Raw genomic sequence first — 17,889 nt, forward strand, 5'->3', positions numbered from 1 at the left:
TGAGTCTGTCTCAGTCTGAGTAGTCTATGTGACTGTGTGAGTCTGTGTCTCAGTCTGAGTAGTCTATGTTACTGTGCGAGTCCGTCTCAGTCTGAGTAGTCTATGTGACTGTGTGAGTCCGTCTCAGTCTGAGTAGTCTATGTGACTGTGTGAGTCCGTCTCAGTCTGAGTAGTCTATGTGACTGTGTGAGTCTGTCTCAGTCTGAGTAGTCTATGTGACTGTGCGAGTCTGTGTCTCAGTCTGAGTAGTCTGTGACTGTGTGCGTCCGTCTCAGTCTGAGTAGTCTATGTGACTGTGTGAGTCCGTCTCAGTCTGAGTAGTCTATGTGACTGTGTGAGTCCGTCTCAGTCTGAGTAGTCTATGTGACTGTGTGAGTCTGTGTCTCAGTCTGAGTAGTCTATGTGACTGTGTGAGTCTGTCTCAGTCTGAGTAGACTATGTGACTGTGTGAGTCTGTGTCTCAGTCTGAGTAGTCTGTGACTGTGTGAGTCTGTGTCTCAGTCTGAGTAGTCTGTGACTGTGTGAGTCTGTGTCTCATTCTGAGTAGTCTGTGACTGTGCGAGTCTGTGTCTCAGTCTGAGTAGTCTATGTGACTGTGTGAGTCTGTGTCTCAGTCTGAGTAGTCTATGTGACTGTGCGAGTCTGTGTCTCAGTCTGAGTAGTCTATGTGACTGTGCGAGTCTGTGTCTCAGTCTGAGTAGTCTGTGACTGTGCGAGTCTGTGTCTCAGTCTGAGTAGTCTGTGACTGTGTGAGTCTGTGTCTCCGTCTGAGTAGTCTATGTGACTGTGCGAGTCTGTGTCTCAGTCTGAGTAGTCTATGTGACTTTGTGAGTCTGCGTCTCAGTCTGAGTAGTCTATGTGACTGTGTGAGTCTGTGTCTCAGTCTGAGTAGTTTATGTGACTGTGTGAGTCCGTCTCAGTCTGAGTAGTCTATGTGACTGTGTGAGTCCGTCTCAGTCTGAGTAGTCTATGTGACTGTGTGAGTCTGTGTCTCAGTCTGAGTAGACTATGTGACTGTGTGAGTCTGTGTCTCAGTCTGAGTAGTCTGTGACTGTGCGAGTTTGTGTCTCAGTCTGAGTAGTCTATGTGACTATGTGAGTCTGTGTCTGAGTCTGAGTAGTCTGTGACTGTGCGAGTCTGTGTCTCAGTCCGAGTAGTTTATGTGACTGTGTGAGTCTGTGTCTCAGTCTGAGTAGTCTGTGACTGTGCAAGTCTGTGTCTCCGTCTGAGTAGTCTATGTGACTGTGTGAGTCTGCGTCTCAGTCCGAGTAGTCGATGTGACTGAGTTTGTGTGTCTGTCTGAGTAGTCTATGCGACTGTGTGAGTCTGTGTGTGAGTGTAATCGGAGGTGCGGGCGAAGGACAGCGCCAAGTGAACGTACGACGCGCTCCCCCCGCCCCGTATCCACGTGTCGCCCCAGGGCTGCGTGAAGCACATCTACCGCGTGTTGCAGTGCAAGGAGGAGGAGCTCACGCAGATGGTCTCCACCATGTCAGACGGCTGGAAGTTTGAGCAGGTGAGAGACGACGACACTCCCCAGTAGAGCAACCTAGGGGTTTGTACACATGTGTATGTTGAACTCCTTTTATTTGTATGTATGTACAGCGAGGGAAAAAAGGATTTGATCCCCTGCTGATTTTGTGCATTTGCCCACTGACAAATAAATGATCAGTCTATAATTTTAATGGCAGTTTTATTTGAACAGACACAGAATAACAACAACAAAATCCAGAAAAACGCATGTCAAAAATGTTATAAATTGATTTGCATTTTAATGAGGGAAATAAGTATTGGACCCCCTCTCAATCAGAGATTTCTGGCTCCCAGGTGTCTTTTATACAGGTAACGAGCTGAGATTAGGAGCACACTCTTAAAAGGGAGTGCTCCTAATCTCAGCTTGTTAACTGTATAAAAGACAACTGTCCACAGAAGCAATCAATCAATCAGATTCCAAACTCTCCACCATGGCCAAGACCAAAGAGCTCTCCAAGGATGTCAGGGACAAGATTGTAGACCTACACAAGGCTGGAATGGGCTACAAGACCATTGCCAAGCAGCTTGGTGAGAAGGTGACAATAATTGGTGCGATTATTCGCAAATGGAAGAAACACAAAAGAACTCAATCTCCCTCGGCCTGGGGCTCCATGCAAGATCTCACCTCGTGGGGTTGCAATGATCATGAGAACGGTGAGCAATCAGCCCAGAACTACACGGGAGGATCTTGTCAATAATCTCAAGGCAGCTGGGACCATAGTCACCAAGAAAACAATTGCTAACACTACGCCATGAAGGACTGAAATCCTGCAGCGCCCGCAAGGTCCCCCTGCTCAAGAAAGCACATATACATGCCCGTCTGATGTTTGCCAATGAACATCTGAATGATTCAGAGGACAACTGGGTGAAAGTGTTGTGGTCAGATGAAACCAAAATGGAGCTCTTTGGCATCAACTCAACTCGCCGTGTTTGGAGGAGGAGGAATGCTGCCTTTGACCCCAAGAACACCATCCCCACCGTCAAACATGGAGGTAGAAACATTATGCTTTGGGGGTGTTTTTCTGCTAAGGGGACAGGACAATTTCACCGCATCAAAGGGACGATGGACGGGGCCATGTACCGTCAAATCTTGGGTGAGAACCTCGTTCCCTCAGCCAGGGTACTGAAAATGGGTCGTGGATGGGTATTCCAGCATGACAATGACCCAAAACACATGGCCAAGGCAACAAAGGAGTGGCTCAAGAAGAAGCACAGTAAGGTCCTGGAGTGGCCTAGCCAGTCTCCAGACCTTAATCCCATAGAAAATCTTTGGAGGGAGCTGAAGGTTCGAGTTGCCAAACGTCAGCCTCGAAACCTTAATGACTTGGAGAAGATCTGCAAAGAGGAGTAGGACAAAATCCCTCCTGAGATGTGTGCAAACCTGGTGGCCAACTACAAGAAACGTCTGACCTCTGTGATTGCCAACAAGGGTTTTGCCACCAAGTACTAAGTCATGTTTTGCAGAGGGGTCAAATACTTATTTCCCTCATTAAAATGCAAATCAATTTATAACATTTTTGACATGTGTTTTTCTGGATTTTTTTGTTGTTATTCTGTCTCTCACTGTTCAAATAAACCTACCATTAAAATTACAGACTGATCATTTCTTTGTCAGTGGGCAAACGTACAATATCAGCAGGGGATCAAATACTTTTTTCCCTCACTGTATGTGGAACGTCTTTTGTATATATGTAGAACTTATTTTGTTTGCAGAGGTTTGTGGGTTCGGATCCGGCGGCGGGGTGCATGCCCCCCTGGTTTTACTACTGCCGAGGGCACGCGTCGAGCTTCCAAATACGCGGTGGACGTATATAGATTTCCCCCCACCCCCCTTCTGGAACGTCCTTTTGTAAGAGTTAGGCCCATTGTGGTGCCAGCGTCACGGTCGCAAAGTTGCCAATTTTTATTTTATTTTGCCTGGTGTAAGGCCCCCACTGAACTGTGTAGCCCTTTTTTAGAAGTGACCTGGCCATCACAAATGATAGCTCAACGAGGTGGGCTTATCACGTGGATATTTATTGCAGCCAAATAACTCGAAACGTGTGACCTCGATTCTAAACGTGGTGAGGAAAAACCGGAGTACCTGGAAAAAAATCCACTCGACCATGGGGAGAAAGAGAGAGAGCCATGCAAACTCCAAATATACAGCAGGCAAACCTCTGACCTCCTACATACCAGGCGGCGGAGTTAACATCTCCAAGCTAGAGCGGTGCCCCTTTGTTGGAGTTACGTGCACACAGCAACATCGCCACCGCTCGCTCCGGTGAAAACCGCTGCAGGGCCGCATCTCCCAAACGCGCAGCCCCTTCCCCCCCCTCTTAGCGCCGTGCGCTTAGAAGAACGTCGCGGCTCGCCCCAAACGTGCTCGATTGTCACTGCTTAACGTCACACACACACATCTATATATCCTTAACCGCGCCCTCGTTGCAGCTCATCAGCATTGGGGCGCCGTATGGCTACGGCAGCAGCCAGCAGGCCGAGTTCCTGCTCATCGTGTCCCGCGAGGTCAAGTGGGAGGACAGTGGCCCCCAGTACAGCACAGCGAGCAGCGAGGTGAGGCCGGTGTGTATCTCCCGGTCCGTCGTCTCCCGGCCCGTCGTCAGCCGGTTCGGCAAGGCACTCACTCTATTTCCCTATTCCATGGCCCCTTCGTTCTCAATTCCGAAAAATCTTTCACTGCTGTTGCACCAAGCGGGGGTTCTGGCTGGAGCCTGAAGCCTGCTGCTGCTCTCTCATCTGGAGCGGAGCGCAGCGTGAAGCTTTCGGGCCGATTGATGATCCAGTCGCTCACTGGCGGCCAGTCGCCAGCTCGTCGCTCTTCTATCGCTGCCGCCGTGGTTACTATCCCAGTGAACTTCGCTCGTTGATTGCTCCACCATTGTTGTCGAGGGCTTTGGGTCGACCGGACACCGACCGTTTGGTCTGTCGTCCGCCACACCGAGTTCACTCACAGTCACTCTGCAGGTCGCCTCACTTCTCTTACTGGCTTCCCCCCCCTCGCACCGCTCCACTCGCCTGCGAACGAGACGGGAAAACCAACAATGCAAGTGAGCCGTTAAAAACGAGAGCTGTTATGAACGCGAAGCTGTGAGAAATCAACAATCGCCTTCACTAACCTACTTTTGTTCCTCCCTTAAAACAACCCCCATCTCTTCTCCTCTAGCCCAGCATCATCATCATCCTGCTGCTACTGCTACTCCCTGCCCCCGAGCTACGACAAGGCCTACCCTACCCCTGTTACTACCCCTATCACAACCCCTTTGTTACTACCCCAACCCCTATCACTGCCCCTATTACTACCGCTACCCGTATCAATACTCCTCTATCACTACCCCTGTCACTACCCATACCCCAGCTCCTACCTCTATCAATACCTCAACACTTATCACTACCTCTTATTACTACCCCTACCCCAATCACTATCCCAATCCTAACTCCTATCACTACCCCCATCCCTCATTAACCTCTCCCACCTGTCCTAACCATCACCACAGCTACACCACCACGTTTAATAACGACCCCCACTCTTTATATCAACCACCATCATCTTGCGTACAATTTTACAATTGTTGTAAAGCCCTTAGGCACGAGAGACAGAGACTCCCGCGCGGGAATCTCTTCCCTGGGGCTGTAACGGCGCCAGGGATAGCGGCAGTAGCACGCAGGTGGCAGTTGGGGGGGGGGGGGGAAGGCGGCCGAGGGGGCCCGAGTGACCCCTCCCCCGAGCCCGCCCCACTTATGGGGGAGAAGATTGCATTGCGTTGGGGTTGAGAAGTTTCAAGTTGATGTTGTGTTTTAACCCAGGTGAGAACGTAAGGCTATGCGGAGTAGAAGAGGAGGAGGAGTCTCATTTGCAAGGGCGACATGGGTTCCGGAAATGACAAAACGGCATATAGCGCGGCCGAGTTACAATGGTGACGCAATCAGCAAGCATGCAAAACACCGAGCGTGCCGCAGAAGGAGTTGTGAAAACGGCAACACGCACGAAATGCCGGCAAATATAAAATACCGGTTCACGTCTCGCAGAAGGAGTGACATACGTTCCGCGAAAATGTTGCTCGGTAAGCGAAAACCTCGTCAAACGATCGTCGTTCTCCCATTGACTCACTCATTGAGCTATGTTTCAGCCCCAAAAATGTTCCACTCTTGAAGAACATTTTGTTTTTTAATGGGAGAAATACAAATTGTAATAAAGTAATAAAAATCAAATGTTAACACCTACCACACGGCCGAAGAACCCCCAGTGCTTTCAACAATTATTTAGCATCCCCCCCCCCCTCCCCCACATGACGAAACACACGGGCAAAGAGCACAGGACATTCATTCGTCACGCACAGTCGGCGAAGGTCCGTTTGCAACCAAACGTGACCTCTTGCGACAGTGTTCACGTCAACCGCTCTGTTCCCAGACGCCGGCCGTGTCTCAAACGATTTTTTGATCCACGGATCAGGGGGTGCCGAGGGGTGGTTGGGGGGGTGGCCGCCGGCGGGTGGTTGGGGGGTGCGGCCGCGGGGGGGGTGGTTAGGGGGTGCGGAGTGGTGGTTAGAGGGGGCGGGCGCGGGGGGGTGCTTGGGGGGTGTGCTGGCAACCCACCCCCTCGTGTGCTGTGCTGGCTTTCATAAGTGCCGCCCGCAAACAGCACTTACCCCAAAAAGTCTATCATCAGTTACCTCGGCAGCATCGCCCCTGACTGCTAAAGCTTGGCAGGATCCTCATAGAAAATAAGAGTTGAGACTCGGCGAGGCCCTACTGGGCACACCAGCGGAGTAACAAAGTGGCACTGTGCTGCTGCTGCTGCTGTGTTGTGGTGTCTGCACAGATGCTGCTGGAGCGCGGCTCGCGGAGGCTGTGAGTCCCGAGTCACGGCGGAGCCGTCCCCGGACATGTACAGCCCGTGGCCGCTTCTGCCTCCCCCCGACCGCAAGGCATGCACCAGATGGAGGCCCCCCCCCCCACAGCTCACTTCCCCCCCCCCCCCCTCCGCTCACTTCCCCCCCCTCTACCGCACAAGTCGTATCTTCTATATGGGGTCTTGGTTTTTTTCACCGCACGCACACACGCGCGCGAGTACAATGTTTGTTTCCCGTCGTCGAATTCCCACGTCGCGAAATGCATATGCCCGTAGCCCCTGCCCGGTGATGCGCACGCGGCTCTCGGAAGCACTTTTGGCGGCGGTGTGATGCGTGGGCTGCGGGGGGGGGGGGGGGTTGCTTGACTGTGGAGCTGGCGGATCTTCCCCCCTGTGATCGTAATTTTGCTCTTGCAATCGATTGAGACGGTGAAGGACCCCACGGCAAACCTCCTTGCACGCCCGGCTAGAGGGAAGTTTATTTTCTCCGTTATTCTCCACCCCGCTCACTGCCTTGGCAAAAAAAAAGTTTTTTTTTTGTTTACACTGTGGGAGCCGATTGTTTAAATTGTTGAAGCGCGTTTATATTCGTTGAAAAGGCTTTTTTTTATTTTTGTTGCAACTGTAAAGAAGCCTCCGTATGAAATTTTTTGTAATGCTCTGCTTCGGAAACAAAAATATGCAACGTGTGTACCAGTCGGCCCCCAAACGCTCTCTCTCCGCGGCCGATTTCCTTACGCTGGAATCGCGGTTGGTTCGCGAATCTGCCCCCCGCCCGCCCGCCGAACGTTGTTTCTGCAACGACGACAACAACATCAAAAAGAACGGAAACAAAGGAATCAATACAACAAGCAGAAGACTGCAGAAGACTGTTAATTTTTGGTGAGCAGCAGTGCCATATATACGCTCGCGATTTTGTGGGCGCACTTTTTGAACTCTGGTGTTTGTGTATTCAACTCGCATGCACCGATTCTGCTCGCTCCTAGGTGCTGCTGTGCGTCTGCACAATGGTGTTTTGAAGTTATCTCGGTCGGCAGAACACAATACCACCACCCCCTTTCCTGTACATAGAGGGACTTATCGCGTCATTTTCCCGGCACGTATTCCCGTCAAGACACCGCGCAGGCTAATTAATTCTGATCTGAGGGAAAACAAAGGGCTGATGTCCGCAGCAGAAAGTATGCAAATGAGGTAATGTACAGAGGCGATTTAGGAAATTAAAAAAGCAGTGTGGGAAAATTGCTGCTTGTTCATCATCGTCATCGTTAAGCACTTACAACAAAAACGTGTAAACTACTCTTGTGTCATTTTTTATTCTTCTCGGGATCGCGTCTCGCGAAGTTGCCCGTTCCTCGTGCGTTGGTTGCACCGGTGTGACATTTGTGGAGTAAAAACTTCTTCATCATCTGTCTGGCTTCGCTGCTGCCGTTGTAGATCAATCGCCACCCCCGTCCTGGGCGCGCGAGCTGGTTGTGTTCTAGACCGCCAGGGGCATCTGGCAACCGGGGTGACAACGTCCGGGCTGGGCTGGGCCCCAACGCATTGAGTTTGCAGCCTCCCGTTGGGATTCTGTTCACTCGGCCTCCCGTTGGGATTCTGTTCACTCGGCCGCACCGAGGGATCGAGCCACGGAGCTGCTGTCCGCCCAGCACCTCTATGCAGAGCGCTCGTTGCTCAGAGTAGGTCTCGCTCTCTGCTCTCACTCGCCATGGCAGCGTGGGGTTGAGTGGGGGCAGCTGTAGATGCCGTGCCTTCCCCCTGTGAGCCCACGCCACACAGCCACACGACAAAGTCCCGACAGCCCGTTTGTATCCGACTCAAAAAGTGCTCAGGAACCGATTTATTTTAACATTTTGACGCAAGGCTTTGCGGAGTTTGAAACGGCTTAACCGGGTAGACTCCATCTGCCGCCGTCTGAAATTGTTTTGAGGGCTACAGAAGCGAAGGGTTGTGAGTGAGGGGGGCGGTGTGTCTGTGGGGGGGGTGCCGATGTTGGCTCGCCGTAGACCTGTTAGCCGACCCGTGTGGGGAGCAGTAGTGTAGCGGTTAGCGCGCTGCACTATGAACCTGGCGAACTGAGTTCGATTCCCGCTCACGGCCAACGCCAATGACGATTATCTGAACCGGTCCTGGGCCTCCCCTAGGTCGACTCAGCCTCAAATGATTACCTGGTGCGGTGTAACCATCGCCGCTGGGGAAACAAAGGCGGCCGGCGTGGTGTTGGCCACCCACCCCCTCGTGTGCCGTGTCTGCCTTTATAGGTGCTCGCTAACAGCACTTGCCAATACAGTCTGTTAAGGCTACACGGGGGATATTTGTCTTTGGGGTGTGTGTGGGGTGTCTGCTGGGTGCCTTGCAGCTTCCCCTCCACCGCCTTCCTGTTTGTGTCATCCGAGTCGTGCCTTTTCCTTGTCACCTTATTGTTTTTGTTGTAACGGTACAGATAAGTGGCGGCGGTCTTGTTTGTTCCTGGGCTTGGGTTGGTTTCGAAAGTCTTCGGCTTCGTTTGTTTTGAATTTTAGCGACGGCTGGAACTGGAGAGTGATCGGTGTTGATGTGCGTGGATCCGATGGAAATTATATTGCAGTGGAAAAAGTGTGGTGGTGATGGCGACGGTTGTAGTGGGGTAAGCGAGCGATGGAACCAACACTCGTCTCCTTCACATGGACAGTGCTACCTGTAATATAACCCGCTCCCCTCCGCCACCGCCACCTCCCTGATGCTTACAAATCTCCAGAAACGGGCACTGCGGAAGTTCAGCCGAGCAATTCAGCCAGACACAGCACGGCGCGCCACCGGGTACCGCGCGACGTCCTGGCAGCACCGCCACGTGTCGTGCGGCGACTGCTTACAAAGAGGCGCTCCGTCAATTGCTGAGCCCGCCCAGCTGTGTTTGGGCGGCTTCCGATGGGGAGCCGTGCCAAGAATGAAAAAGCCTCGACTTGGCTCAGCCCGTGGCTGAGTACACAACCATCCGTGTAGACTTTAAAGAGTAATCGCACCATTTATACGGCCCCCATAACATGAATGTCGATCGTGTAATTTAACGCAAGTGCAGTGACAGCTTAGACGTGTTTCGCTTTTACTATTCAGTGTGGTGTGCTCTTACCGTATTGTTATTTGGCCATGAAATGTGTGATTATCTTTTTCAGTTTCAGTTATTTTGCTATGGGGGGGAGCGGCTTGCATTTGCGTGGGAGAGTGTTGTGTCTCTGAGGGCGCGTCAAGGGGGGCAGGGAGGGCAATGCACTCACGGTGACGGGCAGCGGAATAACACGGTGCGGAGAGAGAGGGAGTAACGCCAGAGACGCCGTGCGGGCCCCCCATTGGCAGCCTTGTGTGATGTTGGACTTCTTTCGCGTCGCACGTCGCCAACCGTGCTAATCGGTGGTGTGGGGGAAGGACAACAACACTAAACACAAAAAGCAGTTCTAAAGATATTAGTCTTCAATATAGATTTCAAAGTGCATAGATCCGAGTGGGCTTTGTAATAATTGGAAGAGCGTTCCAGATGGCCACGAGAACCATCTGAAAGCTCCCCGCACGATGCAGTTACCTGTCTTTGTTCGACGGCCGGCCAAAAGCCGCACCTCTGTGAGGATGACTGACCGGAGTTGGCGTGGTGTTTTTGTTGTATGGTCCTTGCCTTGTAGAGCTGTGTACGTCCTTAGCATCGCGGCATTCTGGGTCTTCAACCCCACGCCTAACGCCGCTGTGTAGCGGGTTGCGCCATCGGTGGTTTGCGAGATGGATTTTAGAGGAGAATTACCGCCGCCGAACGTTTTATAGTGGCGGTGGCGTTCGGTGAACGCTCCGGAGTTTTCCCCTCTGAGCGTCGACGGGACGCGTTGCTCGTTCCTTGGACCCTGCGGCAATCGTCGCATGGAGCGGCGGCTTCCTGACGCTGTCCTTCGCGTTCCTACTCGGAACGCGAAGTCAACAAAGCGCCGAAATTTCACGGCAAATTAAATTCACATGTACCCTCTGAACGGGAGCTTCGTTCTGCAGTGTGCGCGTGAAGGTCAAATATAGTTACATTTCTTCCACTGGATACTTATTTACCCACTCCGAATTTGACAATGAAAGTACTTATAAATGTTTCAATAATAATAATGATGATGGTGATATGTATGTTGTGGCATCAAGCCTTTCCATTGCTTTAGAGGTAAAACTGTGCTGTAACATGTACTCGGTTGTGAGCGTTGTCCCCACCACCTCCAAAGATCCCCGTATAGCCTTTGAACAGATTGTTGGGGAAAGTGCTGTTAGCGAGCAGCAGCTATGAAGGCCGGCATGGCACACGAGGGGGTGGGTGGCCAGCACCACGCCCGGCCGCCTTTGTCTCCCCAGTGGCGATGTTTCCACGTCGCACCAGGGGTACACATGAGACGCGGAGTCGACCTAGGGGAGGCCCAGGACCGGTTCAGGTAATCGTCACCGGTGTCCCTGAGCGGGAATCGAACTCTGGTCGCCTGGTTCACAGCGCGGTGCGCTAACCGCTGCACCACCACTCTCCGCCGACAGAACCCGGCGTCGCATGTGCGATGGCCGCCTCTTCGCGTCTTAGAGCGATGATGTAAAACTTGCAAAACTCGGGTGGCGTTAAGAAACACAAACGGTTATATCTCTTGGACGTGAAGGTTGTTCGTCGCACGATGCTAGATTGCGGGGCCCCACTTTAACATTCACCATGCTGATATCAACACTCTGGTTCTTTCGGTTAAGTCACGATCTACGTGACTTTACCGAAATAACCAGAGAGTATGGATTCCTGCAGTCACGAAAGGTTCAAATCAAGACTGTTATCAACAATTTACACGGGGAGGGGAAAATGTTTTAATTGATTTTTGCCACGCATCTTTCCACATTTGTAGAGTTGGTCAACCTTGATCAACATGCTTCGGTGTGTGTATATATAAGGAATGTGTATTCGATGCCATGCTGTGGAAAATATTCTCCAACAGAGCAGTTTTTTTTTTGCTGGGACAGCAACCTGAAACGTTTGTGTTCTACTCTGCCGTTCGTCTCCACCCTGAGGGATAGAGGGTTTGAGAGAGGGGCCCATGCTGTCCATCAGCCCAGCCCTGCCTGGTGCGCCTCTATAGCAGCCCAGCTGACTCTTGTGACCCATGCCCTCAAGAGTGTGGGGCGCCTCTGTTCTGTGCTTTCTCTGCCTGTTCAGTTCTAGGAAGTCTACAATGGGGCCGCATTTTGGCAAAGTTTTAAATTCGTAAAATAAAGTATTGTATCTTATAATAGTTTGTACTGTTTTAAAACATTAACGTCATTAGGATTGGCCCGTGTAAACAACGTCCGTTCAATTCTCCACAGTTCACAATTATCTGGACCGCAAGCAAAATCGACATCCAACAACAGAAAAAAAACGATTCATGCATTTAACTTCAACTAAAAACATCAAACTATATATTTTTTACCAGGTAAGGCCCACACTACCACGCGAAAGAGAACATGCAGACACCAAATAATACAGCAGGCGTCAGGGTTGAGTTCGAATGTACGGACCTGTATGCCAGGCAAAGTATTTAATATCTCCTAGCCACTCACTTGGGCAAAAATGTGAAGTTAGCTGACGCGGCAAGAAGGGACTCTGTGGTAACGGGGACTCGGTGGTAACGGGGTCTCGGCGGCAACGGGGACTCGGCAGTAACGGGGTCTCGGGCCCCTGTGGAGAGGTGTCGGGTCTCCTCTCTCGGGACCCCATCGGGACGTGTTTCATCTCGAGACACGTCCCGTCGCTGGCTTTGTCGGCCAGGCTTCGTCTCCGCGACTCGCAGGGTGGTGGCGCCCTCCTGTGGCCAAATTATTGCACCCAAGAACCCAACTGGAGCCACCGACGATGGGTGGCGGCGGCGGCAGTATTCACGAAAGCAACTCGGATCTCCGCTCGCTTTGTACGGAGCGCCGTTCTCTCACGAGCGCAGAGAAAGGCGCGACCACTCGGGCAAGGCCAAACCCCCCTCGCGCGTCGCCGAAGGACATGGCATTAAAAACATCACTGCGGGAATCGAACGAGTCTCCCTGCGTCCTGATTGTGTCACGGAATGCAGTGGGGCTCGCCCCTGCGACTCCATTAACTCCACGGGATTCCAACATTGATTAATCCTATAAGAATAGGTTATAAGAAGATGTTCAAACACCAAACAGATATCTCTTGCAAGGAATCCTGTCTTATTGCCAGAGGGTAAAACCTATTCTCATATGTTGATACTGGTAAGAAAGGTCCCGTTCATTAATCCTGCAGAACGTGAAAAAGATGTCATGTTTTTTTGTTAAATCTGAACGTTAGTGCTTCGTGTAACAAATGAGACGATGTAGAATCTGAGTGTCTCCCACAATGCCCCGTGAATCACATCGTTGGATGTAAATAGGGGGTGGGGGGGGGTGCAGTCAGATTTCAAATCTGACCGAGGTCGTAATCCAGTTGGCTTTCAGCAGCATCAGCTGTTTATTTGGAGAATATTCACCGCATGGCTATCCGCACACAGTCACGAATCATGTTACGCACACTCCCTTAACCACGTTACATACGTATTGACCTTGCCCATGCATGTGTGCATGCGTGTGTGTGTACGCATGTGGCCGTATTCGTGTATACTCTTAACCGAACGATGTGAACGCGTATTGCGTTAACAAAGCATGTATTACCAAACTAAGGCACATTTATACATGTGTATATATTCGACAAACAAAAAAACTTACACCGGCTAAAAATAAAGTTAATCACTTTATCAATGTTTTCGGGGGTGGCGACACAGCCCAGCGGAGGGGCGCTCGCCCCGGGTTTGCAGGAGGCTCCGGTAGGCCACCACCTCGGCCCTGGTTCATACTTGCCGGGGGTGGTGGGGGGTTATTCACCGATAAAACTCACCCTGTCTGCTTCGGAGCGGACGTTAATCAAGAAAAAAGTCCCACGACGTCGTTCGAAAAGAGGCAAATCCGTTTGTCGTGTGCGGCTGGTGTTGTGGTCCAGATAAAAAAAAATTATACACCGTAAGATTATTACTATTATATTTTTGGTTCTTTCGGTAAAGTCACGTAGAAGGGAAACAATAAAATAATAAAAATATAAAACAATACGTGACTTTACCGAAAGAACCAAGAATATGAATCCCTGCAGTCACGAAAGCTTTAAATCAAAATTATTACTATTATTATTTAGTGTGGCGTGCTCTTACCGGATTGTTATTCCGCTATGGGGTGGGGGGAGCGCCGTGTCTCTGAGTGCGGGCATTGCACTCACGGTGATGGGCAGCGGAATAACACGGTGCGGAGAGAGAGAGAGAAACGCCAGAGACGCCGTGCGGGCCCCCGTTGGCAGCCTTGTGTGATGTTGAACTTCTTTCGCGTCGCACATAGCCAACCGCGCTAATCAGAGGTGCGGGGTAAGGACAACAACACTAAACACAAACAAAAGCAATTCTAAAGAAGTGAGGTTTCTATCTCGATTATTTGAGAGCGCATAGCTCCCTGTGGGCTTCCTAATATCGGAAGGGAGAGCGTTCCAGACGGCCGGTGTTATGATCCAGAATTAAAATTGACACCGCAAATTATTCACAGCAACGTTGCCTCCCCCACTTCCCGCCACCTCTCCTGCAAAAACTGTGACAGGACCGTCTTGAAAAATGTCAGTGAGGCTTTGCTGGGTAAACGCAGTGTAATAATAATTCATAATATAATCATTAAGTAGCTAATTTAATCATATTTTTCTCCGTAAATTTGGGCCAAAATTTGCATGTCTTTACACATTTGGCAACACCAGCCAACGGGTTCCATGTTGTACAGTGGATGTGAGTCGGTGACCTTGCCCAGGCTCTTAAAAGATCCAGGAGAAATCCTAGTATCCGTGATGCTGTTACCCGCGAATCCTACTCTCGGTGTGAGCTGTATAGGTTTCGGCGAAACTCCCATTAACCGTGCCCATGATCCTCCAATGATCTGCCACCATCTGCGACTTTCACCACGAGTCTTCAGACCGGCGTCCACGGAGAAGTAACGTTGCGTGGCACGTGTTACCTCCAATTGTCCACGATTTCTGGAAATTACTGTTAGGCTAAAAACTCAAAGAATTTCTGGTTCTTATTGTTCCGAAATAAGCCATTGAATTACACGTGCTTGTTTTTTAATAGTCCGATATTTTTTGGGGGGGAATGTGACCGGCTGTCGATATCGTGAAGAAATAAGTTTCAAGCTTAAGAGTGCAAAAACCCTTCAAATGTCATCCGTAGGTGCACGACGATCTTCATTGGTGAAGACCCAATTCACATTGTGTCAATTCGTATGTCGATTAAAATTAGTTTGCCGTCGTTTAACATTTTTAAAGAAAACATTCGGCGTGTTTTTGTTGTCAGTTTCACGACGTAGGCTTTCGCAAGAAATTTTATCCACTCGAGAGGTTTTGTGGGTTGTAGGATTTCTCTACGATTCTGGCTGGCGCCTGATGCGGCTGGTGGTGTTGGTGGTTGTTGTAGTTGCTGACCAAACGTCACGGTACTCCAATTGTAAATGTTGTCGTGGGGTTACTCTCCCAACACAACCGGTGTGTGCTGTACTCGTAGCGAATTGGCACGTTTTGTTTACGTGACAAACCCCTTGCTAATTGGCTGTGTCGCGTGGCAGCGAGTTTAACGGCACATTTACATGATCAAACCCAAAAAACAACTCTGGATTGTGTTTTTATTGTGTACAGGCATGCATTTGCTCATCCTTGGTGTAACATTAAATCAACAATGGTAATTATTTTTATTAAGACATTAAGGTCATACCGTAATGCTAAGGGACGTCAACACACGGTGTATGTGAAACAACGTTGATGCCGAAGCCATTGCGTTCAAGCCAGAGTCCACGGACTTGACCGGACTTTTTACAAGTGACACAATCGGTCTTGCTTTGAGGGCGAGTTGCACGAGTGGGTGTGTTCAGGAGGTGTGTCGCAGTTATAACATGTAAACGAGATCCTTGAGGAAGTCCAAATCAGACGCGCAGAACGGGGCAATTGTAAACATTCAGACCGGGACCAGAGAAGGTGTGGGAATGTCTCCTCAACATATGGTGAAAGACGCTTATTTATTCCATCTGCATGCGCACCAACGATTTTATTCATGCATGTATGTACGCATGCAAACCACAACTATATTTCTGGAATTGTAAGGTCCAGCTGTCGTCACGGGTAGTGTCTACCCGTCACAAGTGTGGCACGCAGAGTGAGGGTAAGAGGGACACATTGTACGATGGAGGCCACGGTTCGCGAGTCCTGATGGTCTTAACTCGCCAGAGAATGCCCAAGACAAGGCAGGTGTTCTCTGGACAGATTGATGATAATGATGAAAGCTAAACATTCAGAAATCATATTCACCCAAAGGGAAAGGCATTCTTAAATGCAAAAAAAAAGTTATTTGTAACATGCAATGTAGTTTTCCTTTTTTCAATAATGTAACAAAAAGTTGCGCAATCATAACGTATGCATGAAGCAACCTCGAACCCCGTGGAGCCACAAAGCCACACATGCCATTACCGATTGACCAGCAATGGGGCATATATTTGCTTTACATTTAATTTTGTTCATTTTAATTTATATTTATACATTCATGAGTAGGCTAATACACTTGCTTAGAAGTTGCTATCAAGCTGCCACGGTTCGGCTCTTCCGTCAGCAGTAGGGGCGTGAGCAGGCAATTCCAGTGGACCAATTGCACTTTGGTCCACTTAATAAAAACTATTTGGTTTGAAATTGGTTTCGAGTGAAGTTTTATTTTTTACTTGGAACTGGGATCACAAAGACATGCCTACGTGTGCGTGTTTGTTAAATGTGGCTTTACTATTAGAAGAAGCCAGGGATCATCGCTGCCCACACTGGCTTACTGACAAACACGGTTCGTGTTTAGTCCAGTGGAACTTGGAGCCACTGATGAAACCAGATGGCTCGAAATCAATAAAAACAGTGTTAGCCTTCGATTTGCTATCACTCATGTCTCCACTCGATGTCCTCATAGGATTCTGGCTGTTGTTTAGCTTCGTTTCTAAGTGTGCTTGGGATGGTGTATGCCAATGCTCGTTATCTCCAGCTGGCAAGCGTATAACTTCCATCTTACGGATCTTTTATGTGAGTTACTATAAGGGCACTTTGAGGCATTCATAAAAGGTGCTTTAGAACTGTAATTATGATTTTTTTGTAAATCAAGATCACAGAAGCCTCATCTTTCAAATAAAGGGGGGTTGCCTTTTCCTGTAATCTCGAAAGCCGGCGACTGTCCGAGCACTCCAAGTTATTTTATGCCTACACGTGCATGCCGTGTGTGGATGAATACACCAGCGCGCGTGTTGATAACGTGGAACACAGCGACGCATGTCAAACTTGACTTTTTGTTGTTATCGTGACGCTGTATTACCGCGATGACATTTACCCACTCTAGTTGTGTTGAGCCCTTAAAGCTCTTGGACAGCGACGGTAAACGCTGCACCGCAGCTCCTCTGCGTGACGCGGCGTGCCCCTTTGCTGTCCAGCGGGGTGACAGGAATACCGAGGCAAGGTTTTCGCGGTGTCTGTCCATCTCGTTTGTGGTGGTGCGACACAAATACGAGTATCCGCTAAATGAGTGCTCTATTACAAACCTGTTTTGACACTTCTCACGAGCGTTGTGGTTTTGTTTTATACACGTAGTATTTAACATTTCTTTGATTAAATGATTATAATAACTTTTTCACCCCGTCACTGTTTGTGTTTATTTATATATATATGAAAAAGGTAAAAGTATTTCGAAATGTTTGAATGACATTTCAGATAAAAACAAAGAAACTGATTTATATATAACTGCACCCGTGTGTGGTTACCGTACTTTCCCGCATATAACCCGCGGGGTATACCACTTTTTACAAACAAAACAAGACCGTGCGGGGTATATGGCGGTGCGGGCTATCCCAAAAATATTTTACACGTGTGACATGTCATGACTCGTAAAAAATGTTCATGGTAGGACTATCCACTATGCAACACCTTTGACTAAAGCACTGCTGAATAAACCACTCGCACTAAAATTGCACGTTATCACGTTTTAAATGAATTTTTGTATAATTAAACGACAATGTTTGAAGTGCGTGCACTGTTTACCTGCGACGGAAGAGCTGGGGGGAGGAAGAGGTGGGGGTTGAGGGGTGGGGCAGCTGGGGGGAGAGAGAGGTGGGGGTTGGGGCAGCTGGGGGGAGAGAGAGGTGGGGGATGGGGCAGAGCAAGATCTGCGGTGGCGACGGGAGAGGTGGGGGGAGGGAGAGGTGGGAGGTTGGGGGTGGGACAGCTGGGGGAAGAGAGGTGGGGGGGTTGGGGGCGAGGCAACGCCGTACCGTAGTGCCGCTATTATCTGCACTGCGCAATCTACCAGTGTTAAAACTTATCTACCAGTTGTGTTATTTATTGGATATTTACTTTTGCTACTTATTTACTGTTTTAAGTTCACTCATTTCCGATTAGTTTGTTTTCTTTGTGCACGTTATGA

General features: G+C 49.7%; 1 protein-coding gene across 1 annotated transcript in view; it reads left to right on the top strand.

The window, feature by feature from the left end:
* The window catches only part of LOC116946284 (BTB/POZ domain-containing protein KCTD5), a 75,451-nt gene extending 58,352 nt beyond the window's left edge, over window positions 1-17,099 (top strand). The window contains exons 4-6 of the mRNA XM_032961335.2: window positions 1,421-1,516; window positions 3,964-4,086; window positions 6,353-17,099. Coding sequence (XP_032817226.2) covers window positions 1,421-1,516; window positions 3,964-4,086; window positions 6,353-6,385 — 252 coding nt within the window. The 3' untranslated portion in view covers window positions 6,386-17,099. The remainder of the gene's footprint in view (window positions 1-1,420; window positions 1,517-3,963; window positions 4,087-6,352) is intronic.
* The last annotated feature ends 790 nt before the right edge of the window (window positions 17,100-17,889 follow it).

Source organism: Petromyzon marinus, chromosome 26 (genome assembly GCF_048934315.1).
Source record: "Petromyzon marinus isolate PM22_M1 ecotype Great Lakes invasive population chromosome 26, UKy_Petmar_22M1.pri1.0, whole genome shotgun sequence".
NCBI classification, from domain to species: Eukaryota; Metazoa; Chordata; class Hyperoartia; order Petromyzontiformes; family Petromyzontidae; genus Petromyzon; species Petromyzon marinus.